Below are 26,108 nucleotides of genomic sequence, written 5' to 3'. Positions count from 1 at the left end.
TGGCATAGGGTAAATAAGATTAGAGAGGTAAATGTATGGCTCAAAGATTGGTGTGGGAGAAATGGGTTTCGATTCATGGGACACTGGCACCAGTACTGGGGAAGAAGAGCTGTTCCATTGGGATGGACTTCACTTGAACCATGCTGGGACCAGTGTCCGGGCGAATCGTATAACTAGGGTTGTAGATAAGGCTTTAAACTAAATAGTGGGGGGGGAGGGTTTAATTGAAGGGAGGTTTAAAAAGTCGAATAGTAACGAGAGAGCAGAGGTGCAGGATAGTGAAGGAACATACATTAATCAGAGTGACAGGAAGAGACAGAGAATACAAACACAAAAGTACTGCAGAAATTAGAACCAGAGTAGGTAAAAAATCTAAGCTTAAGGCTCTTGTCTCCAATGCACGTAGCATTTGTAACCAGATAGATGAGCTGACGGCACAGATAGAAATAAATGAATATGATTTGATAGCTATCACTGAGACGGAGTTGCAGGATGACCAGGACTGGAATCGAAATGTTCAACGATATTCAACGTTCCAGAAGAATAGGCAGAAAGGTAAAGGAGGGTGTGTAGCTTTGCTATTAAAGGAAGAGATCAGTGCAGTTGTGAGTAATGATATAGGTGTAATAGATCGTGATTTAGAATCCATTTGGGTGGAAATAAAAAATAGCAAGGGAAAGAAATCATGGGTGGGAATGGTCTACAGGCTGCCAAAGAGTTGCCACTCTGTAGGACAAAATATTAATCAGGAAATAATGGAGGCATGTAAGAAGGGCTCTGCAATTATCATGGGTGATTTTAATCTACATCATCTTTGGCCTCCTTGTCTTGTGAGACAATGGGTAAGTGCCTGGAGGTGATGTGGTTTGTGAAGCAGCGCCTGGAGTGGCTATAAAGGCCAATTCCAGAGTGACCGACTCTTTCACAGGTGCTGCAGATAAAATTGGTTGTCAGGGCTGTTGCACAGTTGGCTCGCGCCTTGCACTTCTGTCTTTTTTCCTGTCAACTGCTAAGTCTCTTCGACTCACTACTCTTTAGCTCCGCCTTTATGGTGTCCGCCAGCTTTGATGATCACTGGCAACTGACGCCCACGACTTGTGATCAATGTCACAGGACTTCATGTCGCGTTTGCAGACGTCTTTAAAGCGGGGACATGGACGGCCGGTGGGTCTGATACCAGTGACGAGCTCGTTGTATAATGTATCCTTGGGGATCTTGCCATCTTCCATGCGGCCCGTATGGCCAAGCCATCTCAAGTGCTGCTGCTTCAGTAGGGTGTATATGCTGGGGATGTTGGCCGCCTCGAGGACTTCTGCGTTCGAGATACGGTCCTGCCACCTGATGCCAAGGATTCTCCAGAGGCAGCGAAGATGGAATGAATTGAGACTTCTCTCTTGGCTGACATATGTTGTCCAGGCCTCGCTGCCATAGAGCAAGATACCGAGGACACAGGCTTGATACACTTGGACTTTTGTGTTCCGTGTTAGTGCGCCATTTTCCCACACTCTCTTGGCCAGTCTGGATATAGCAGTGGAAGCCTTTCCCATGCGCTTGTTCATTTCTGCATCTAGAGACAGGTTACTGGTGATAGTTGAGCTGAGGTAGGTGAACTCTTGAACCACTTCCAGAGCGTGGTCGCCAATATTGATGGATGGAGCATTTCTGACGTCCTGCCTCATGATGTTCGTTTTCTTGAGGCTGATGGTTAGGCCAAATTCATTGCAGGCAGCCACAAACCTGTCGATGAGACTCTGCAGGCACTCTTCTGTGTGAGATGTTAAAGCAGCATCGTCAGCAAAGAGGAGTTCCCTGATGAGGACCTTCCGTACTTTGGAGTTCGCTCTTAGACGGGCAAGGTTGAACAACCTGCCCCCTGATCTTGTGTGGAAGAAAATTCCTTCTTCCGAAGACTTGAACGCATATGAAAGCAACATGGAGAAGAAAATCCCAAAAAGTGTGGGTGCGAGAACACAGCCCTGTTTCACACCACTCAGGATAGGAAAGGGCTCTGATGAGGCACCGCTATGCTGAATTGTGCCTTTCATATTGTCATGGAATGAGCTGATGATACTTAGTAGCTTTGGTGGACATCCGATCTTTTCTAGTAGTCTGAAGCGACCACGTCTGCTGACGAGGTCAAAGGCTTTGGTGAGATCAATGAAAGCAATGTAGAGGGGCATCTGTTGTTCACGGCATTTCTCCTGTATCTGACTAAGGGAGAACAGCATGTCAACGGTCGATCTCTCTGCACGAAAGCCACACTGTGCCTCAGGGTAGACGCGCTCGGCCAGCTTCTGGAGCCTGTTTAGAGCGACTTGAGCAAAGACTTTCCCCACTATGCTGAGCAGGGAGATTCCACGGTAGTTGTTGCGGTCACCTTTGTTTTTATAGAGGGTGATGATATTGGCATCGCGCATGTTCTGGGGTACTGCTCCCTCGTCCCAGCACAGGCAAAGCAGTTTAAGTAGTGCTGAGAGTATAGCAGGCTTGGCACTCTTGATTATTTCAGGGGTAATGCTGTCCTTCCCAGGGGCTTTTCCGCTGGCTAGAGAATCAATGGCATCTTATCGAAACATAAGATTTTAAGGGGGCTCAACAGGGTAGATGTTGAGAAAATGTTTCCACTAGTGGGGGTATCTCGAACTAGGGTACTTAATTACAGAATAAGGGGGCACACATTTAAAACTGAGATGCAAAGGAATTTCTTCTGCGGGTGGTGAATCTCTGGAATTCTTTGCCTCAGTTGTGGAGGCTAGGTCACTAAATGTATTTAAGGAGGAGGTAGATAGATTTTTGAAATCTTGGAGTCGAGGGTTAGGCAGAGCAGACCCGAAAGAGAAGTTGAGGATTGGGACAGATCAGCCATGATCTTATTGAATGGCAGGGCAGGCTTGACGGGCTGGATGGCCTACTCCTGCTCCTAGTTCTTATGTACGTCCTCAGGATACTGAAGCAGTCCATGTAGAAATGCAGCAAGACCTGGACAATATCCAGGCTTGGGCTGATAAGTGCAAGTAACATTCATGGCAGACAAGTATCAGGCAATGACCATCTCCGACAAGAGAGAATCTAACCATCTCCTCTTGACATTCAATGGCATTATGATCACTGAATCCCCCACTATCAACATCCTAGGGGTTGCCATTGACCAGAAACTGAACTGGAGTACCGTGGCTACAAGAGCAGGTCAGAGGCCAGGGGTCCTGCGGTGTGTAACTCACCACCTGTTCTCCAAAGCATGTCCACTATCTACAAGGCACAAGTCGGGAGTGTGATGGAATACTCTCCACTTGCCTGGATGGGTGCAGCTCCAACAACACAAGAAGCTCAACACCATCCAGGGCAAAGCAGCCCACTTGATTGGCACCCCATCCACAAACATTCACTCCCTCCGCCACTGACGCACAGTGACTGCACTTTGTACTATCTACAAGAGGCACTGCAGTAAAGCACCTAGGCTCCTTCGACAGCAGCTTCCAAACCTGTGACCTCTACCACCTAGAAGGACAAGGACAACAAATGCATGGGAACACCACCACCTGCAAGTTCCCCTCCAAGTCTTAAACCATCCTGACTTAGAACTATGTCATCGTTCCTTCACTGTCGCTGGGTTTAAGTCCTGGAACTCCCTTCCTAACAGCACTGTGGGTGTACCTACCTCACATGGACTGCAGCGGTTCAAGAAGGCAGCTCACCACCACCTTCTCGAGGGCAATTGGGGATGGGCAATAAATGCTGGCCTAGCTGTAGTTACAAAAAATTCAGTCAAAGGAGAAAAAGAAACTACAGTCTGTGAATATTCAAATTGGATGATCTTGTGGGATACTAGTAACTTTGTAAACCGATTTATATCTGGTGTGGCAATTCCTTGTGCAGAAGTGCTACTTGTGAAAATCCAATTGAGATCACTTAAATGCAGCTGTTGGTTTGAAACAGATTGCAAATTCTGGAGTTTAGACCAAGGGAAGTAGTCATCGAGTCATAGTTATACAGCACAGAAACAGGCCCATCGTGTCCATGCTGGCCATCAAGCACTTATCTATTCTAATCCCATTTTCCAGCACTTGGCCTGTAGCCTTGTATGTTATGGCGTTTCAAGTGCTCATCTAAATACTACTTAAATGTTCAGGGTACCTGCCTCTACCACCCCTTCAGGAAAGTTGTGTTTTATCTGATATTCTTATAATGTCTTATTAAAATGAACTTCCTTAATGCAGGTATCATCTATTATGCCTATGCTTTCATTGCAATGGAAAGTTAGCAGAGCCATTTCAGAACTGTTGAATGTCAGTTATGAACTTTGATTTAAGATTTAAATAACCATTACTTGCTTCTGTAAGTTAGAGTAATTACTTTAAACCAACAGATGTTTCTTTTATTCCTTGTGGGTTGTGGGTGTCACTGGCAAAGTCAGCATTTATTGTCCATTCCTAATTGCCCTTGAGAAGGCGGTGGTTGAATACAACTGAGTGGCTTGCTCAACCAATTGAGAGTAGGTTAGAGTTAACTGCTTTGCTGTGGGTCTTGAGCCACACATTAGCCAGATTTCCTTCCCTCAAGGGCATTAGTCAACCAGGGAGGTTTCATGCTCACCATTACTCATACTAGTTTTATATATCAGATTTATTTCATTAATTCTGTATAAATTCTCCAGCTGTCATGTGGGATTTGGACTCTTGTTTCTGGATCATTAGTTCAGGCCTCTGGAATACTAGTCCAGTAACACACAGTGCTACTATACACATGAGCTATGGCTTTTGCAATTATAAGCTGAACTTCACCTACGCTGCATGTTAAACATGTGTTCCCATTCTCTGGGTTCTCCATACTATGAATCATTCCGAACCAAGAGGGCAGATTAGGGGCTGAATTTTGAGGCCTCTGGTGGGGGGGCGGTGCCCAGAAAATTCTTCCGGGAGAGGCCTGCCACGACCCCCAATGCAAAGAAGGCCCCACCACTTTTAACTGGCAGTGGCGGGGCCTTCATTTCAATATTAAACTTGAGTTAGAAAGATGCAGATCAACTTACCTTGTCCCGGCGGCTGTCCCACACCGATTTTATGGCCGTCAGTCAGAAGTCCCCCGCCTTCGGAACTCTGTTCGGAGTGCCGAGGTGTGATACTGGTAGGGAGGGGGGGAAACAGTGATATCTTCAGATCGGGTGGGGTGTGGGAGCAGGGAAAACCCTCCAATAGGTTGTAGGGATGGTGGGAAGGGGTTGAGGGTCGAATATTCTGAAGGTGAGGTGGGGTGTTACAGATTATTATTTGAAAAACTGGTTTTCCGGGGGTATAGGTAATTTTATTTGAGAACTCCTTGATGGGGGGGTGGGGGGGTGCGGCGGTGGGACGCAAAGTTTGAATGCAATTTTATTTTAAATATTTGTGCAGCGGGATCTTTTTAATTATTTAAATTTGCATGAAGGGCTTGAAGCCTTTTAAAAATGGCGCCAGTGCCTGCATGATGGTGCTGTTGCTGGGGACGGAGCAGTCGCCCCCTATATGTCATGGGGGTTGGCCGCACTGCTCTTCCGTTGAAATGAGCCCCCGTGCGAAATATCGCGGGGGCTCAGCGACAGCGCATCCACCCCGAAGACACTCGATCAGTGTGCGCTGCCGCGATTTGCAGCGTGCTCATAAATTTCAGCCCTAGGTGTCGTAGGTGTTTATTGACAGATACTATGAAACTATAGAAGATATGAGCAGTGTAAGTTGACATGTCTCTTTCCCTCCCACAAGTGACAGCTTTGGGTCTTGGAACTCGTTAAAAGTCTCAATCCCAAAGCAACGTGTTGTTGGTCTGTTCAAGCCTTGGTTGAAAATCCCTCATGGACTGAAGGGATGAAAGTCTCTTCTGTCTGGTTGAAAGGATCCTTGGCAAATGACTGTGAACATTCTTGGACCATGCCTAAGTGGCATGAGTCCAAAGCACAAAATGGCCCTAAAATCCAATGCTAATTAGCACCCTCAATCTGATGGCTGGTGTTAGAAACATATGCCACTAGTGCATTAGTGGCCTGTTCTGAGAGTATGACTGGGGCACATTGGAGCTGGTTAGAAGAAGCTTTATATTTAACTATATTTCTCAGTATTAACTTACCTCACCTTGAGCACAAATTCAAGTAAAGGTGGCCAGTAATATTGATCCAAACATCAGTTTGCTTTTTCCTTTCCCATTCAAAGAAAAATGGGATATATCCCTGGTCACAAGCTTAGTAACTTTTCCTTTGATCTTGAATTTTCTAGTGAAGTGCATGAACATAAAATTTAGTTTTAAGCTTTTTCTCCTAGGACTGTTTTTATATAAATGTGCATGAATGTTGAATTTTAAATTGTAAATAACATTATCAATATGTTGACTCCAGTTGCAATTTAAATATGTAGATGTGCAAATTCTGCATGGTCCAGACCATTGAAATTGATTGGCTGCAGCACTAGATCAGTTGCTCAATACATAATTTTCTGAATGTTATGTACATGAAATACAAAAATTTCAGTTGTGAGCAGTTATAGATCCTTTCGGTGTACAATGTGAGGAAGGGCAGTGGAATTAGTATGGATTACTCTTAAAGAGCTGGCACAGATCCAGTGGGCCAATCTGACCTCTTCAAAACTGTAAACTTTCATGGTAATGTAAATATACTTTACAAAGTTGAAGCCTAATGTCTGTTAATGTAGGGCAAGCTTAAAAAAACAAGCCAATCAGTCTGGGCATCTGAATCTGAATTGCACGACATTTCTAAAAGCTTCCCCACCATCAAAGTTAAATTAACTGGCCTGCAGTTGCTGGGCTTATACTTGCACCCCTTTTTTTGAACAATTCTTCAGTCCTCTGGCACCACCCCTGCATATAAGGAGGATTGGAAGATAAAGGCTAGTGCTTTTGCAGTTTCTACCTGACTGCCCCCAGTATGCTCGATGCATCTCAAGGGCTTCTCTTGCCCTTCTCAAGGGCAATTAGGGATGGGCAATAAATGCTGGTCTCACCAGTGACTCGCACATCCCCAGAGCAAATTAAAAAAAAACTCATGCATTCCTGGTGACATAAAATTTTAAGTACAGCCAGCCTTTTCAATATGTCCTGTTTATGAACTGTTAGTCCATCAAGTATCTCAACTTTTTTTCATTATTTGTTGCATGGGATGTGGGTGTCGTTGGCAAAGCCAGCATTTGTTGCCCATTTCTAATTGCCCTTGAGAAGGTGGTGGTGAGCTGCCTTCCTAAACCACTGCAGTCCATCTAATGCAGGTACACCCACAGTGCTGTTAGGGAGGGAGTTCCAGGATTTTGATCCAGTGACAGTGAAGGAATGGCGATATATTTCCAAGTCAGGATGATGTGTGGCTTTGAGGGGAACTTGCAGATGGTGGTGTTCCCACATGTCTGCTGTCCTTGTCCTTTTTAGGTGGAAGAGGTCGTGCATTTGGAAGGTGCTGTTGAAGGAAAGGTAGTGAGTTGCTGCAGTGCATCTTGTATATGGTACACACTGCTGCTACTGTGCACCGGTGGTGGAGGGAGTGAATGTTTAAGGTGGTAAATGGGGTGATCAAGCGGGCTGCTTTGTCCTGGATGGTGTTGATCTTTGAGTGTTGTTGGAGCCCATCCAGGCAAGGGGAGAGTATTCCATCACTCTCCTGACTTGTGCCTTGTAATAAGTGGGAAGTCAGAATGTGGGTTACTCGCCACAGAATTCCCAATCTCTGACCTGCTCTTGTAGTCACAGTATTTATGTGGCTGGTCCATTTCCACTCGAGACTGTTGCATTTGCGACAGTTTGAGTGAAAAATGTAGTGAAACAGGGTTGATTGAATTGTACATTGAACTGCATCACTTTCAAACTTAATTAGAAACCAGGGTCTTAAATCTAAGCAAAGGAAACTATGAAGGTATGAGGGGCAAATTGGCTGGCTGTGGTGGATTGGGAAATTATGTTAAAAGGTATGGTAGACAGGCAATGGCTAACATTTAAATAACTAATAGTTTACAACAAAAATACATTCCTTTAATGCACAAAAACCCAGCAAGGAAAGTGTTCTAGCATGGATTGAGAACTGGTTAACCAAAAGAAAACAGTAGGAATAAATTGGTCATTTTCAGATTGGCAGACCGAGACTAGTGGGGTACTGCAAGGATCAGTGTTTGGGCCCCAGCTATTCGCAATCTATATCAATGATTTGGATGTGGGGATTAAATGTAATTTTTCCAAGTTTGCAGATGACACAAAACTAGGTGGAAGTGAGTTTTGAGGAGGTTGCAAAGCTGCTTCAAGTGGATTTGGAGAGGCTAAGCAACTGGGCATAAAATTGGAATGGAATACAATGTGGAGAAATGAGTATTTTTTAAATGGTGAGAGGCTGGGAAGTGTTGAATTTCAAAGGGACTTGGATGTCCTTGTTCACTGAAAGCTAACATGCGGGTACAGCAAACAATTAAGAAGGCAAATAGTATGTTGGCCTTTATTACAAGAGGATTTGAGTATAGGAGCAAAGATGTCTTACTGCAATTATATAGAGCCTTGGTGAGACAGCACCTGGACCATTGTGTGCAGTTTTGGTCTCCCTACCTAAGGAAAGATACACGCCATAGAGGGAGTGCAATGCCTGTTCGCCAAACTATTTCCTGGGATGGAGGGATTGTCCTATGAGGAAAGATTAAATAGACTGGCCTTTATTCTCTGGAGTTTAGAAGAATGGCAGGTGATGTCATTCAAACATACAAAATTCTTACAGGGCTTGACAGGTTAATGCTGGAAGGATGTTTCCCCTAGCTGGGGAGTCCAGAACCAGGGGACACAGTCACAATAAGGGGCAGGCTATTTAGGACTGAGGAGGAATTTATTCACTCAGAGGGTGGCGAATCTTTGGAATTCTCTGCTCCAGAGGGCTGTGGAGGCTCAGTCGTTGAGTATGTTCAAGACTGAGATTGATAGATTTCTACATGTTTAAAAACATCAAGGGTTAAGAGAATAGTGCAGGAAGATGGTGTTGAAGTAGATCAGCCATGATCTCATTGAATGGCAGAACAGGCTCAAAGGGCTTCATATCCTACTCCTATTTCTTGTGTTCTTGTGTCCTAGTCCCCACTCTGTTTGGCAGCATCATCACACATTGCATCTTGATCAGAGAACTCTTCTACGCTGATGATGCTGTGCTCCAAAGACTCTGGGACTGCCCCTCCCATGCCTGTAACTTGTTCTCCTTGACTGTAAGCGTCAACAAATCTGTGGTCATGGGACAAGGTGTTGCATTCTGCCCCGATCTCACTAAATAACACCCCACTGGAAGTGGTTAGCAAATTCTGCTACCTTGGGTCCACGGTGACAGACTTTTGATGTCTTGATGCAGAGCTCGATATGTGCATAGGGAAAGCAGCTACCGCCTTTGGCCAATTCGTAAAACGTGCATGAGATAACATCAAACTGACCCTTGGGACCAAGCTGATAGTTTATAAGGCCTGTATTCTCAGCACCTTACTGTATGGCTGTGAAATATGGGATACCAGGAAAGGAAGCTCAATTTCCATCTTTGCTGTCTGCAGCGTATTATGGGTAAGGGCAAAACCACAAATGTGGCGGTCCTCTCAAAGGCAGAGCTCCCAAGTGTGTTGGCACTAATCAAACATAGGTAGCTTTGGTGGATTGGACATGTCCGCAGAATGAAAGATGGTCGCATACCCAAGAACCTTCTGTATGGTGAGGTAGCCGGAGCCCAGTGGTTGCCCAAAGCTCCGCTTAAAGGATGCTTGCAAGATTGACATGAAGACCCTAAATGTTGACTACTGTACCTGGGAGTCACTAGCTGGCGAAAGAGGGAAATGGCGACACATCCTGTGGACTGGTGTGCACTACCACGACGAGCAGTTACTACAGCAGCTTGACAACGAGCGTCAATGTCAAAAACACCTCAGTGTCACTTGACTGCTTCAAGGTGCAGTGAGAAGACACTCCACCTAAATGGATTGTTTGCTGCATGTCCATCTTTCATAGATGAAGGAAGCCAACCATCCATACAGTTCAGTTTCTGGACAGTGTTAACGACCAGGATGTTGGTGGTTGGGGAGCCAGCGATTTCGTAATGCCATTGAATGTCGAGAGATGGTTAGATTCTCTGTTGGAGATGACCATTGCTCGCCATTTTTGTGGCCCGAATATACTTGCCACTTATCAGCCCAAGCCTGAATGTTGTCTAGGTCTTGCTACATATGGGCATGGACTGCTTCAGTCCCTGAGTTACAAATGGTACTGAACATCTTAGAATGATCAGTGAACATCCCCACTTCTGACCTTTTATGATGGAGGGAACGTCATTGACGAAGCAGCTGAAGCTAGTTGGGCCGAGAACTACCCTGAGGAACTCCTGCAGCGATGTCCTAGAGCTGAGATGATTGACCCCCAACAATCGCAGCCATCTTCCTTTGTGCTAGGTATTACTCCAAACTGTGGCGCGTGTTCCACCTGATTCCTATTAACTTCAATTTGGCTACGGCTCCTTAATGCCACACGGCAAATGCTGCCTTGATGTCAAGGGCAATTGTTCTCGCTTCACCTCTGGAATTCAGCTCTCTTGTCCAAGTTTGGACCAAGGCTGGAATGAGGTTAGGAGCCAAGTGGCCCTGGTAGAACCCTACGTGAGTATCAGGGATCAGGTTGTTGCTGTGTATTTGCTGCTTGATAGCACTGTCAATGACCCCTTCCATCACTTTGCTGATCAAGAGTAGACTGGTGGGGGGGGGGGAGGGCGGGGGTGGTGATTGGCTGGATTGGATTTGTCCTTTTTGTGGTCAGGATTTACTGGGCAACTTTCCACATTGTCGGGTAGATGCCAGTGATGTAGCTGTCGTGGAAGAGCTTGGCTAGGGGCGCGACTAGTTCTGTAGCACAAGTGTTCAGTACTAAAGTTGGGATGTTTTCAGGACCCGTTGCCTTTGCAGTATCCATTGCCTTCAGCTGTTTCTTGTTATCACGTGGAGAGAATCGAATTGGCTGAAGACCAGCAACTGATGCTGGGAACCTCAGGAGGCCGAGATGGATCATCCATTCGGCACTTCTGGCTGAAGATGGTCACAAGTGCTTCAGCCTTTTCTTTTACACTAATGTTCTGGGCTCCTCCATCATTGAGGATGAGGATATTTGTTGGAGCCTCCTCTGCCGGTTAGGTGTTTAATTGTCCATCACCATTCACAACTGGATCTAGCAGGACTGCAGAGCTTTGATCTGATCTATTGGTTGTGGGATCACTTAGCTCTATCTTTTGCATGCTGCTTCCACTGTTTGACATGCATGTAGTTCTGTGTTGTAGCTTCACCAGGTTGACCCCATTTCTTAGGTATGCCTGTTGCTGCTCCTGGCATGCTGTCCTGCACTCTTCATTGATAGGCAGGATGTCTTTTTGGCTTGATGGCCCATAACACAAATAAGTAATGTGATACATGAATTTCAGTGCCAGTGTGATGCTAGGTATATTGGTTGTACATCCCAAAGACTGGCAGGTCGTATGAAATAACGTGTCCTTCTTGCTGTTGGCAACAGGCAAGGTACAGGTTGTACCCAAACAGCCTGTGCCTGCAAAACTCAAAACACAGCGTCCAACATTACATGTGATTCTGTGATTGGGCAACATTTGCTAAATAATCCACAGTGTGCTAAGCATTACCCTGACAACCAATTTAAGATTAGCAGTCGGGCTCGCAGTGTGGAACATTTGCGTGTACTGGAAGCTACATGTATTAATACACAGGGCCCTGTTCTTTGAAGACAGAATATGTACAAACATGTGCCTGTTTCAGCTGAACAAAATAAGTGACAGCCATTCGCTAGTTCATTCCTCAGGGCAATGCCTTGACCAATCAGAGTCAAACTGCCTGGTTGAAATTTCAAACAAAGCTTGGCAGTTAGCTGTCAGTCACCATAAACTGTGCATTCTCCATGGCAACGCAGATACCAATCAATCAGCACACTCCTCTCTTAGGGTATCAAGTTGTTTCCCTTTACATTGGTATTCTTGCGGAATGTCCTGATGAGTGCAAGACGAAAAGCTTCATGTCTTGAATTTCAGCAGTACTCAAGTTCTGTACGACCAAATGACTATTTGATCTAATCATACTTTATAGTTAATTTTTAATTAAATTAAAAATATATCCGTTTATTCACCCCATGTGAGGTCAATTTGCTATTTATTCCTGGTGTTCTCAGGTCGCCACTGCTCCTTTTTATCCCTGCTATGTTCTAATTGATCTAATCCAGTGATTTAGCAATTGTAATTCTAATGTAGCCAGTGCATTTTAATGGCTATTATTCTGACAAAGAACAGCCAGGCGCTGCGCAAATGACTACTGGCAACACCTATGCAGTCATATTCAGCTGGCCTCAGACACCGGAAACATCAGAGGAATGTATGATGGCATGGAGAGAGCTCTTGGGCCAACCATCAAGAAGATCGCCCCCCTCAAATCTAAATCAGGGGACATAATCACTGACCAACGCAAACAAATGGACTGCTGGGTTGAGCACTATACTCTACTGAGAACTGTACTGAGAACTGTACTCCAGGGAGAATGCTGTCACTGAGACTGCCCTCAATGCAGCCCAGCCTCTACCAGTCATGGATGAGCTGGACATACAGCCAACCAAATCGGAACTCAGTGATGCCATTGATTCTCTAGCCAGCGGAAAAGCCCCTGGGAAGGACAGCATTACCCCTGAAATAATCAAGAGTGCCAAGCCTGCTATACTCTCAGCACTACATGAACTGCTTTGCCTGTGCTGGGACGAGGGAGCAGTACCCCAAAACATGCGCGATGCCAATATCATCACCCTCTATAAAAACAAAGGTGACCGCGGTGACTGCAACAACTACCGTGGAATCTCCCTGCTCAGCATAGTGGGGAAAGTCTTTGCTCGAGTCGCGCTGAACAGGCTCCAGAAGCTGGCCGAGCGCGTCTACCCTGAGGCACAGTGTGGCTTTCGTGCAGAGAGATCGACCGTTGACATGCTGTTCTCCCTTCGACAGATACAGGAGAAATGCCGTGAACAACAGATGCCCCTCTACATTGCTTTAATTGATCTCACCAAAGCCTTTGACCTCATCAGCAGACGTGGTCTCTTCAGACTACTAGAAAAGATCGGATGTCCACCAAAGCTACTAAGTATCATCACCTCATTCCATTTCAATATGAAAGGCACAATTCAACATGGTGGCTCCTCATCAGAGCCCTTTCCTATCCTGAGTGGCGTGAAACAGGGCTGTGTTCTCGCACCCACACTTTTTGGGATTTTCTTCTCCCTGCTGCTTTCACATGCGTTCACGTCCTCTGAAGAAGGAATTTTCCTCCACACAAGATCAGGGGGCAGGTTGTTCAACCTTGCCCGTCTAAGAGCGAAGACCAAAGTACGGAAGGTCCTCATCAGGGAACTCCTCTTTGCTGACGATGCTGCTTTAACATCTCACACTGAAGAGTGCCTGCAGAGTCTCATCGACAGGTTTGCGGCTGCCTGCAATGAATTTGACCTAACAAATCAGTCTCAAGAAAATGAACATCATGGGGCAGGACGTCAGAAATGCTCCATCCATCAATATTGGCGACCACGCTCTGGAAGTGGTTCAAGAGTTCACCTACCTAGGCTCAACTATCACCAGTAACCTGTCTCTAGATGCAGAAATCAACAAGCGCATGGGTAAGGCTTCCACTGCTATGTCCAGACTGGCCAAGAGAGTGTGGGAAAATGGCGCACTGACACTGAACACAAAAGTCCGAGTGTATCAGGCCTGTGTCCTCAGTATCTTGCTCTATGGCAGCGAGGCCTGGACAACGTATGCCAGCCAAGAGCGACGTCTCAATTCATTCCATCTTCGCTGCCTCTGGAGAATACTTGGCATCAGGTGGCAGGACCGTATCTCCAACACAGAAGTCCTCGAGGCGGCCAACATCCCCAGCTTATACACACTACTGAGTCAGCGGCGCTTGAGATGGCTTGGCCATGTGAGCCGCATGGAAGATGGCAGGATCCCCAAAGACACATTGTACAACGAGCTCGCCACTGGTATCAGACCCACCGGCCGTCCACGTCTCCGCTTTAAAGACGTCTGCAAACACGACATGAAGTCCTGTGACATTGATCACAAGTCGTGGGAGTCAGTTGCCAGCGTTCGCCAGAGCTGGCAGGCAGCCATAAAGACAGGGCTAAAATGTGGCGAGTCGAAGAGACTTGGTAGTTGGCAGGAAAAAAGACAGAGCCGCAAGGGGAGAGCCAACTGTGCAACAGCCCCGACAAACAAATTTCTCTGCAGCACCTGTGGAAGAGCCTGTCATTCTGGAATTGGCCTTTATAGCCACTCCAGGTGCTGCTTCACAAACCACTGACCACCTCCAGGCGCGTATCCATTGTCTCTCGAGATAAGGAGGCCCAAAAGAAATTCTGACTTTGTATTGGACATCAAAAATCACTTCAATTGTGGATCACTGGAATGTTGCAAGTGAATTAATCTGAAGTTAAACCAAAAATGCAGTTTTGATCCTAATCTTTAGGCTAATTATGATCCATTTGATGTCAGGATTTTGACTTGCATCTGTGCAGTTGAATCCTGGCAAACTCAAGGTATTGAATTACTATAAATTCCAGACACAAATCCTGCTGGGTCTTTCCTTGGGATGCAAAGTTCACCTAAAGTGCTCAACTCTCAAGAAGGTACATTGACTCACTATAGCGAAACTTTATCCCTTCCATCACGTGTGGAATAAGTAACTGTATGATGTATGGCTTTCAGTGAGGGTATAGACTTCAGTTAAAACTGTAAAACTACTTATTGAAGGCCAATGAAGAAAGTTCCCTCTGTTCAGTCCTACAACAAACCCTGCAAAGGGAGGGGACAGGTTGACGTTAGACAGAGAACATGTGTCCTCCAGCTACACAGGAAGCATGACATAACCTAAAAACAACTATAGAAAAGGTGCAGTAGCCATTGTGATTCTATGATCAGCTGTGCTATACTTGCTCCCTCGATCCTGAAGCACACTAAATTACTGTACAGATGCATAGAACTATGCCATAAATGTTCCTTGGTGTGCTGTGTTGAGAATGTATACTAAAGCTGCCAAAGTGAAAATCAGCGAAGTTTTTCACTTGAATTTTGTTAACAATATGCTGTGATTGTTATATATTTGGTCAATTTTCTTACAATCATTTTCTATTTTTAAAAAATTTTGTATATAAAATGCAAAGAAATCTTCAAAATAGTAACAATTGTAACTTTTCTGTGCTTTAAAACTGGCTCACGCAAGACAAGCTGATAGTTTTGGCACGCAGTCTATCAGCAGGTCAGAAACCAAAAGTTAAATTGCTGTACATTTATCAATAAGCAATAGACGAGCAATTTTACAAAATTGTGCTCCGGACATGACACTTCATCTGCCAGAAACATAGTAAAAACTCGGCTGCAATCTTCAGTCCATTAAAATAAAAGCATAATTATTCCCGATATATATTTCTGGTCAGTGAAACTCCACACTGGGCGTGCAAATCCATACTGCCCTTAGCTGCGATCACAGTGTCAAGAAAACCCCATATGCCAAATGAGAAATATTATTTTCATTGGTTGGAAACTTAGACTTTTAATGGAAAAAAAATCCTACAGTTAACTTTTTATAAAAAAAAACGAGCAGCCATTTTGGCTGCTGCAGTTTGCATCTGAAATAACAAGAGATTGAACAGGAGACAAAAGTCTAACCAGCCCAACCAGAACAATGCTTTGGCTAACTGAGTAGGTTACCCAGCTCATCCTCATTAGCAGGACATTCAAAGACATGCTGAGGCATTTGTAAGTGGAGATGTCCCTCCAGGGGGTAAACACTGACAACCACACCTAAGAAAGGTTTTGGATTTTAGACTTTGGACTTCATGAAAAAGAGGATTGAGAACCATGTGACCATGTGTCTATCTCTGGAAAAAAAATGGGAATTTTGTTGCACACGAGATGAGCAGTAAATGTGCAGCTGCATAGCCCCCTCGCTCGCTCTCCCCCCTCGCGCGCGCTCTCTTCCCCCCCCCCCCCCCCGGGGGACGTAGATCTACAGACTGCTACAGCCAGAGACCAAGGGAAGGGAGCCAACTAAAATTTTGCCTTCAAGAAAACTCTGAGCAACTCAGGCCAGCCACAAAGTGTGCCTTGACCAACCAAGGGCTTCAAGAGTACAACTCCCGCCAGACAATCACCGAATCATCCACCCTCAAACTGTGTATTTAACTTTTATTTATTCTGGACTTTACTCCAACCAAAAACCCTACTTTGCACTCGATTTGTGTGTGTGTATGCGTTTCTCTCATGAATGTGTAGCCTATTTTTTATTTTTAAATTGGGGTTAGAGTGTTAAGTATAATAAACTTACCTCTTTTTTTCAACTAGAGAAAACCCGTCCAATTGGTTCTTTCACGATTACACTAAAGGTAAATCACTAACAAGTCGTAAACACAACCACTGTTTAATAGCAACAAACCATGTTGCAGTCAAATAAGGGCAAAAGGGGCACTGTGATCCCTTCCTCACTTGGCCGTAGCAACAACTATCTTATGATTCTCTGTGCATTCTATATACTACGCATTGGAATGCCAGAAATGGTTGAAACTCATGATCTATGTTTTTAACCTATGTTAGTCATTTTGGTGTGTATGTTTGTTTATAATGCACTGCATTGATTTTTTTTGAATGCTGTATTCTACTTTGGAAAAGCAGTGCAGCAATTAAATATTTATTCCATTAATAAATTAAACACTGTACAGTAAATTATAGAAACTAATCACCTACATGTACCGTTGAGGCTTCCCAGTGCAAGTTCTCAAAAATCATATGGGAAGTTTGAAACCATATGAATCCGTTCTTTTTTTTTAAAAAAACTTTCATAACTCCATGAAAGTAAGTTGGAAATATATTTTGAACAATATCTGTTATTTTACATGGTTGAATGCAGAATTTTGCAGAAGCTTTCCAGTTGGATCTTATAGGAACAATAGAATGTACCTGTGAATGTTGTGTGAGCAAAGTGTGTATGCTAGTATAGCCCAGTCATATACTCTAAAAGCTGAGTTTATTGACTCTTGTATTTCCCACATTGATCTATTTGTCTATTGTGCAATAAACTCTACCATTATGGAGCAGATTTGGAGGTAGTAATGTGGTGAAACTGTCAGTGTTCACTTACATCTCTGAAACTTCTTCTTAAAGGCATTCGTATGTTCATAATTACAGCTGAAAAACCCCTCTCGCCCTTAAAAAAAAAACTAATTTTATATTTGGGGAATGTCCTGTTTCTCCATTGATAAATATCACATTTTTAATTTGTTTCATTTGATATTTTGGCTTCTACCTGAATCTCCCAATCATTTATTTTGCACTCTGTAAAATGTAATTAGAAATGAAGGATAATAAGTGCATTCTACTTCCTGGTTTTCTGTCTGTACGAATACATCAATGTGATTAGCTGCTTAATGGCATCACTGTTACTCGACGCCTGGAGATCCCTTGACTTTTTGCCAGATTTAAACTAATGCTGGGAAAGAGGAAATTCATGTCCGTGATAAAGCAGCTTTCTTCACGGTCACCGGCATTTGCCATTACTTTGCTCTTGACTGCAAAATCTGGGCCAATAAATCCATGATTTTGTAATGGTCTAGATTTCAGTTTCAACAAGGACTTTTTCTGTCTCTTGCAGTGCCCTTAAAGACAGTCGCTTTCCTCCAATGACGAGGGAAGAACTACCACGGCTTTTCTGTTCAGTGTCTCTTCTTACCAACTTTGAAGATGTTGGAGATTACTTAGATTGGGAGGTAAGTAATTTTTACTGAATCACTATATCCTGGAAAAACTAACTCAAAATTTGCACTAATGTAGTCTAAAATAAGTTTAGAATTGCATTCTCCTGAGGTTGTGGCAGCAATTTTCAAAAAGTAATTCATTCATTTAACTGGTCGAATGGAAATTTTGGGTAGTTTTTCAATAGTTTGAAGCCACTGTAGCCCACCTGGGCAGGGGGAAAGTGGGGGATGGTCATATGCTGGATGCCTATCCCTTCAAGAGCACTTGATGACATGTGCTCTGACCATCCCTTCTGCATGCACATTATACAGCATTTCACCTAGTGTCTTTAGTCCTTTTTGATTGGTCAGCATTTATTGCATACTCCTGAGTACAGTAGATTTTGTACAACACTGTCTTAGTGCTTTGTTCTCAAATGGCCCCTATGCTAGCTCAACTTTGCATCATGGGACTTTAAAAAAAAAAGTTACAGTAAAGGTTGAAAAAGTGTGCCATAGGAACAGAAGCAAGTCAGCCCCTCATGCCTGTTCCACCATTCTGTTGAATCATAGCTGCACTGTTCCTTTCCCTTGATACCCTTGACTACTAATCAATCAAACTCCGCTTATAAAATTTCAATTCATCCAACCTGCATGGTCTTTCAGAGGAGAGTTCCAGTTTTCCACTACCTTTTGTCTGGGGAGGGGTGGGGGTGGGGGAGAAATGCTTCCTGATTTTACTTTAAACTGATTTAACTCTAATTTTATGATTGTCAAATTCCAAGATTCTTGAAACAGTAATGAAAGCCTCATGTGCAACAGCAACTTGCATTTCTATAGTGAATTTAACATCCTAAGATGCTTCAGAGGAACATAAGTGTCTTAGGCCCAACCATCTTTAGCTGCTTCATCAATCTTTCAGTCATAAGGTCAGAAGTGCAGATGTTCGCTGCTGATTGCACGATGTTCAGCACCATTCGCAACTCCTCCGATACTGGAGCAGTCTGTGTAGCAATGCAGCAAGACCTGGACAGTATCCAGGCTTGGGCTGATAAGTGGCAAATAACATTTGTGCCACACAAGTGCCAGGCAATGACCGTCTCCAACAAGAGAGAATCTAACCATCTCCCCTTGACATTCAATGGCATTACCATTGCTGGATCCCCCACTATCAACATCTTGAGAACTACTATTGACCAGAAACTGAACTGGAGTAGCCAAATAAATACCTTGGCTATAAGAGCAGGTCAGAGACTAGGAATCCTGTGGTGACTAACTCACCACCTGTCTCCCCAAATCCTGTCGTCCATCTACAAGGCACAAGGCAGCAGTGTGATGGGATACTCTCCACTTGCCTGGATGGGTGCAGCTCCAACAACACTCAAGAAACTCAACACTATCCAAGACAAAACAGCCCACTTGATTGGCACTCCCTCCACCACCGGCGCACAATGGCAGCAGTGCGTCCCATCTGCAAGGTACACTGCAGCAACGCACCAAGACTCCTTAGACAGCACCTTCCAAACCTGTGACCTCTACCAACCAGAAGGACAAGGGCAGCAAATGTATGGGAACACCACCTACAACTTCCCCTCCAAGCCGCACACCATCCTGTCTTGGAACTATATCACCGTTTCTTCACTGTCCCTGGGTCAAGTTCCTGGAACTCCCTTCTGGACAGCACTGTGGGTGTACCTACCTCACGTGGACTGCAGCAGTTCAGAAAGGCAGCTCGCCACCACCTTTTCGAGGGCATTTAGAGATGGGCAATAAATGCTGGCTTAACCAGTGATGCCCACATCCCATGAATGAATTAATAAATAAATAGATAACAATTGACAAAAGTAATATTAAATGTTGGCCTTCATGGCGAGAGGATTTGCGTACAGGAGCAGGGATGTCTTGCTGCAATTATACAAGGCCTTGGTGAGACCACACCTTGAGTATTGTGTGCAGTTTTGGTCTCCTTATCTGAGGAATGATATTGCTATGGAGGGAGTGCAGCGAAGGTTTACCAGACTGATTCCTGGGATGGCAGGACTGACGTATGAAGAGAGATTGGGTCGATTAGGCTTGTATTTGCTAGAGTTTAGAAGAATGAGAGGGGATCTCATAGAAACCTACAAAATTCTAACAGACTGGACAGACTAGATGCAGGAAGGATGTTCCCGATGGAGTCCAGGACTAGGGGTCAGAGTTTAAGGATAAGGGGTAAGCCATTTAGGACAGATGAGGAGGCATTTCTTCACCCAGAGAGTGGTGAACCTGTGGAATTCTCTACCACAGAAAGCAGTTGAGGCCAAATCATTAAATATATTCAAGAAAGAGTTAGATATAGTTCTTAGGGCTAAAGTGATCAAGGGATACGGGGAGAAAGTGGGAACAGGGTACTGAGTTTGGATGATCAGTCATGATCATATTGAATGGCGGTGCAGGCTCAAAGGGCCAAATGGCCTACTCCTGCTCCTATTTTTCTATGTTTCTTGGATGGGTGACTAGAGTCAATAGGTATGGAGTCTTCAAGCGAGAAATAGGACTGGAGGAAGTTGCAGAGATGTTGTGGTGAAGCAGTGGAATTTATATACAAGGTTTTTGAATTAAATGCATTGTGGGTCAGGGAGCCTGTCTATGTAGTTCAATAAAGATAGAAGGTCTTACACAAGAGTGACTCGGTGCAGGATGGAATCCATGCTATGGAAGTTTGGACAAATTAGAGTTTATGAAGGTTGGAGAATGGGCAAGAGGAGGAGTTGGGGTAGAATTTGGAGCTGAAAAATGAAAGCATTTAATTTTAGTTGCGAAGCAGCTGAGATAGAGACTGAGGCAGGTAGTATTGTGCATTTGGGTGTATGTTTTATTTTATTTTATTTAGAGATACAGCACTGAAACAGGCCCTTCGGCCCACCGAGTCTGTGCCGACCAACAACCACCCATTTATACTAACCCTACAGTAATCCCATATTCCCTATCACCTACCTACACTAGGGGCAATTTACAACGGCCAATTTACCTATCACCTGCAAGTCTTTGGCTGTGGGAGGAAACCGGAGCACGCAGCGAAAACCCACGCAGACACAGGGAGAACTTGCAAACTCCGCACAGGCAGTACCCAGAATCGAACCCGGGTCCCTGGAGCTGTGAGGCTGCGGTGCTTGCCACTGTGCCGTCTTAGTGATGGCTTTAAAGCTCAGGTCAAGGTTGCACAGAGCACTAAGATTGCAAACAGGATGAGTGTTAATAGAAATGAGTAAGGTTTGTGGCAAGGGCCGAAATCATTTGTTTCACCCTTCCTAATGTTGAGCTGTATGAATTTGTGACTCATCCAAGGACTTGATCTACTTCGTGACCTGTCAGTACAGAGGTAGAGCTGGATATCATTTGTGTACCTTACAAAATTTCACAGCGTGCCTGCAGATGATGTTGCTAAAGGGAAGCATGTGATTAAGCAAAGGGCAACAGTTAGACCCTTGGGGAATGGTGAAGATGACAGAGTGGAAAGAGAAAGCGATTGTTGGAGATGTTGTAGACAGCACCCAGATAGCTAGGAATGGAAGCATGCAAGGTCAGTCCTATTGGGCTACAGGACATCAGGAGGAGGACCTAAAAGTTAGGAGAATTGACAGGCGGGTGATGCAATTTAATAGAGAAGTCCTAGAGTCATACAGCTGATACCTTTTATTGGGGGAAAGGGGTGGAAATGAGGAATACCCAATGGAAAGTTGCTGAAGAAGGTAGAGTAACAGACCCTTTGGATTGCAAGTACATAATTGCTTAAGTACTTGTATAAGTATATCAAGTCATATTTTGGGTTTTAGGAGTAGGGGCACAGAGTAGTAAAGCAACAACTTCAGTTCATCATAGATCTGCATCCTGTCCCACAACTGATCATGCTCCGTTGTCACCCAACATCCATTGACTTGCCCCACAGTCTTAACTTCAAACCCCTGATTTTCAAATCTGTTCATTTGCCTCACTACATTTTTACTTTTATTACCTTCTCCAGCTCTGAGTCTCAACACAGCCTTTGCTTATCTGACTGTGGTCTACTGTGCTTCCACCCCATCTCCCAATTCCATTGCAGCATTGGTGCCCAAGCCTTTGGGTATCATGCTCCAGCACTCTGGAAATCTCTCCTTTAAACATCCTTCGCTTTACTAGTGTGCTGCCTCAACCACATTTTCAGTCACATCTCAGCCTTCACCCTATTTCTTACTCAGTCTCATTGGTGTTCCCTTTAAGCACTTTGAAAGATTTTTTTATATGTGCCATATAAATGTAATTTTTAACCGTTTTGATGTAATTGAACTTTTTCCTTAAAACTAAACAAAATAAACAAATAAAATGACCTCTGTTGGATGCTATTGGAAAAGATGCCTAGACTGAGTAAAAGTTTGTATTCTCATTCTGGGATTCAGATGAGTTAAAGCAATGAGAATGAAGCTTGATTTGATATCTAGACCCCCATGCATTTACTGGCTTGTAATCATCTCTGGCATCATCCCTCTAACCATTATGATTATTTATCTCACATATTGGTTATTAAATATTCCCATTTATTTGAAACACGTTTAAAAATGTGTCTGAAGATGCCACTTGTTTCTGTCATTGTGATACTATTTGCAGTATCCAGCTGAGATTTTGGCAAAACCTGAAACTGCATTGGCACTTGTGTAACCTTTTGGATCAATTTGCTGCTATACCCTACAAATTAGTTAGGATTAAATCTCCAACTATTTTTGAGAAAACACCAGTAGCTGATACTACTTTCCAGTTGCTCATTGAAAATTGTGGCTCTATTTTGCCTCTCCATTCAATTGCTTTAGCATTTCAGTTCGTGGATATAGTGAAGTATTAATGCTGCTTATCTCAGCTTACAAATGGCATTGTTCTATACAATAGTGTCAGCCCTACCTCTGTAGCTGTGCATTCTACTCTAATTCCATTTCCCTTCTCTTTCTCACACCCTTTTGGTATTTTTCTTCAATTCTTTTTATTGCATTTCCTCCATCAGGATTTGACTTGCCTTTATATTTCACGTTTGAAGCAGTGTTATATTGCTCATTGGTCCTGTATTGGAGGTATAATTTGTATTGAGCAAAACCATATGGTCTATTAAGAAAAAACAGTACCCTGGGAAAGTCAAGCCTAATAGTACTAAAACCTCGTAGTTTAATTTTTACATATCTCATATCTCATATTCTAATGAAGCTGCCGATTTCTTCCAGGTGGGTGTACATGGCATTAGAATAGAATTCATCAATGAAAAAGGATCAAAACGCACCGCCACATACCTGCCGGAGGTTGCGAAGGAGCAAGGTCAATGTTGCACTTTATGTACTGTATAACACAGATTTCCCTCTTTCCCAATTTTAAAATAACATTTTTTTAATAGCTGCTTTACTGCATTTAACCATACTGCTGTACTCCATATGTTTATTTTAATAAAGTGATTGGATTGCAACCTGTGGCCTGATGCTCCTATGCCTGTTCAATTTGTATGTATTAAAGGTAACCTTTTTCCCCCCCGGTTTAAGATCTGGCCTTTCTTGTACTTTGCTACAGGTTGGGACCACATTCAAACCATAGATTCCTTGTTACGAAAGGGAGGCTACAAACCTCCCATCACTAATGACTTCAGGAAGACAATTAAACTGACTAGGTAAGTACACTCCATTTAAATGCATCTGCTCTTAAATGTACAAAACAGAATTGTTAGTTTACTCAATACAGAAAAACTTTAATATGCTGTAGGCATATTTTCAGAAAGCTAGTGAATTGTTTTACTCCTTTTACATTAGGCTTGCCTACTTGGATCTTCATTGAAACAATTCCAAAACTGATAACATTTGAGTATCATTGTGATTCAGTCTGTTGAACAGCAAGGACTCCTAGAAAATAAGTGGTTTAAGATCAGTGTGAATTCGCTTTTACAAATCTCTTGCTCTAGAGATATGGAACAGTAAATGTACTTTGGTACTTCTAGGTTAGTGATATTTATTCAAGTATTCATGTGATAGATGCACTGGAGTATAATGTCTCCAACTTTGTCATTGGAATTTTCGGACTGTCCCATATATCCAACCTTGCCATGCCAATGGTACTTCTAAGCTCCTTTTTTTTCTCTGATCAAATAAAAGCACGTAAGTTGCTGTTGCTACATTTTCCATTAAATTGTTGGTAAGTTGGGTTATTGTGTAAAGCCTGCCCACAATGTTTAATGGAGTTGTCATATTTTCAAAAATCCAAAACTAGATAGGAGATGCGATTTAAGAAAAGAATCTGGGACTTAAAATTATTTTTAGCAAGGCATGCATCAAAATAGGAATATTTGTGCTTTTGCAGTTGGGAAATTTAAAAAAAAAAACTATTTGTTTCTTTTAAGCGTAACCTCATTGATTATTTAAATATAAACACATTAGGAATGGATTAGTGCCTGAGAAAGCATCCAATAAAGGAATAGTCTCATTAGCTGTGTTCGACACAAATTTAATATAGAAGCTCATTGTGATAGCGAGGCAAGTATATTTTCCATGTTTTTTTTTTAAAACAGTAATTTACCTAAGGCACAGGCTCTGCTTCAGCAGGAGCTTTAAAATTGCAGAGTATGAGGTCACTGCAAATGTCTGCTGGAAAACAGCATCATGGGAGCTGACTTTCCTATAGGGTGTCTGCAGAAGTGATTTTTGATTTGTAGATACTGTCATACTAGGCCCCCACCTGCCAAGAATGAGGCACATTAATTTTGTCATGAACATTGATTTTAAACTGTTGCTGGAGCGAGAAAATGACTTGTTAAACAGATCAGCTGTGGCTGGAAAAAGACATTTGCATATTAACAGACAGTGCTTGAAAGGACAAAGGACCGTTCCCTGACGCATTCAACCCACAGTGGACCTTGATCACCAGGTATTGTGTGTAAGAGGATCCTTCCAGAGACTGCTAAGGTGATGCAATCCAGGACAGGTTATATCAACTGGTCACATGACCAACGGACTGCTCCAGGGTCTTTTGAACTGGCCCCAGAGAGTTTTAACTCAAAAACTGTTTGCTCCTGGACTGAAGATCTCTCCTGTCTGCTCCCATCTCTTTCTCACAAGCCTCTGAAACCACTGAAGACGCATGAACCCCAAGAGAGAAAAGTCTCCTACAGCGAACATGGTTTAAGAATAACACTGGGCCCCAACAAAAAGCAAGATCTCCCTACAGTCAAGGACTCCACAGTGAACTCGAAGAACCATAACACAAACTCTTCAGATATTGCCTCAAATTTTTCCACTTTATTTATTTTCTCCTGTGTGTATTTGCATATGTATATCGCGTATGCATGCTAGTGTGGGCGCATTGTGTATCCGTAGGCATCAACCAAATTAGAGTTTAAGTACAAATTTAATAAATTTCTACTTTTCTTTAAACCTCAGAAAACCTGTTTGTGCTGGTTTCTTTGTCTTATAATTAGAAAGCAGTGAACAAGGATTCGCCAGGGGGAGCTAAAAACAATGTTTAAAAATAAAACCCTGTTATGGTAAGACCAAGTGATGACTGAAAGGGAACCTGAGACCTCTTTCTCACCTGGTCGTAACCTGGGTGGCACAGTGGCGCAGTGGTTAGCACCGCAGCCTCACAGCTCCAGGGACCCGGGTTCGATTCCGGGTACTGCCTGTGTGGAGTTTGCAAGTTCTCCCTGTGTCTGCGTGGGTTTTCTCCGGGTGCTCCGGTTTCCTCCCACAAGCCAAAAGACTTGCAGGTTGATAGGTAAATTGGCCATTATAAATTGCCACTAGTATAGGTAGGTGGTAGGGAAATATAGGGACGGTGGGGATGTTTGGTAGGAATATGGGATTAGTGTAGGATTAGTATAAATGGGTGGTTGATGTTCGGCACAGACTCGGTGGGCCGAAGGGCCTGTTTCAGTGCTGTATCTCTAATCTAATCTAATACATACATGGCATAAATTCTGCCAGAAACTAAGTACAGGGTTAGTGATTTGCATGTTGCATGCACCAGCATCTTTAGCAAATTTCTATGGATGAAAATGGAATGTACTCTAGCAACAGACTGGCCAAAAGATAGTTGGTTGCCATAACCTATGTTTCAAGTAGTGAATAATTGAATAAAAGTGAAAAGAGAAACCCCTGTTCTTACTGGAGCTTTGTAAAAGTACTCTTGTCTTAGCCAGTTATCTTTATGCATGGCTTTAGATACAACTGAATTAGCTGAACACACAAATGACTTCAGTTGAAATCGTTCTGCAAAATATAGCAGTTTCTTCAATGAGATCTCTGCAGACAGCAGCTCTGGGCAACAATCTGACTCATTAAATAATATAT

The 26,108-nt window shown here is 43.5% G+C and overlaps 1 protein-coding gene across 3 annotated transcripts in view; it reads left to right on the top strand.

Moving 5' to 3' along the window:
- ammecr1 (AMMECR nuclear protein 1) overlaps positions 1-26,108 on the top strand; it is a 160,891-nt gene that overhangs the window by 97,993 nt on the left and 36,790 nt on the right. For 2 of the 3 annotated variants that reach the window (XM_068047297.1, XM_068047298.1), the window contains 3 exons: positions 17,700-17,814; positions 23,007-23,097; positions 23,344-23,440. In XM_068047297.1, the coding sequence (XP_067903398.1) occupies positions 17,700-17,814; positions 23,007-23,097; positions 23,344-23,440 (303 nt within the window). Of the gene's footprint in view, positions 1-17,699; positions 17,815-23,006; positions 23,098-23,343; positions 23,441-23,579; positions 23,765-26,108 lie in introns of all 3 variants that reach the window. The other variant, XR_010976438.1, reaches the window with a different exon arrangement.

The sequence above is a fragment of the Heterodontus francisci genome, chromosome 15 (assembly GCF_036365525.1).
Source record: "Heterodontus francisci isolate sHetFra1 chromosome 15, sHetFra1.hap1, whole genome shotgun sequence".
NCBI classification, from domain to species: domain Eukaryota; kingdom Metazoa; phylum Chordata; class Chondrichthyes; order Heterodontiformes; family Heterodontidae; genus Heterodontus; species Heterodontus francisci.
The sequence above is the reverse complement of the archived record's forward strand: the minus strand, read 5'-3'. Positions and strand labels throughout refer to the sequence as shown.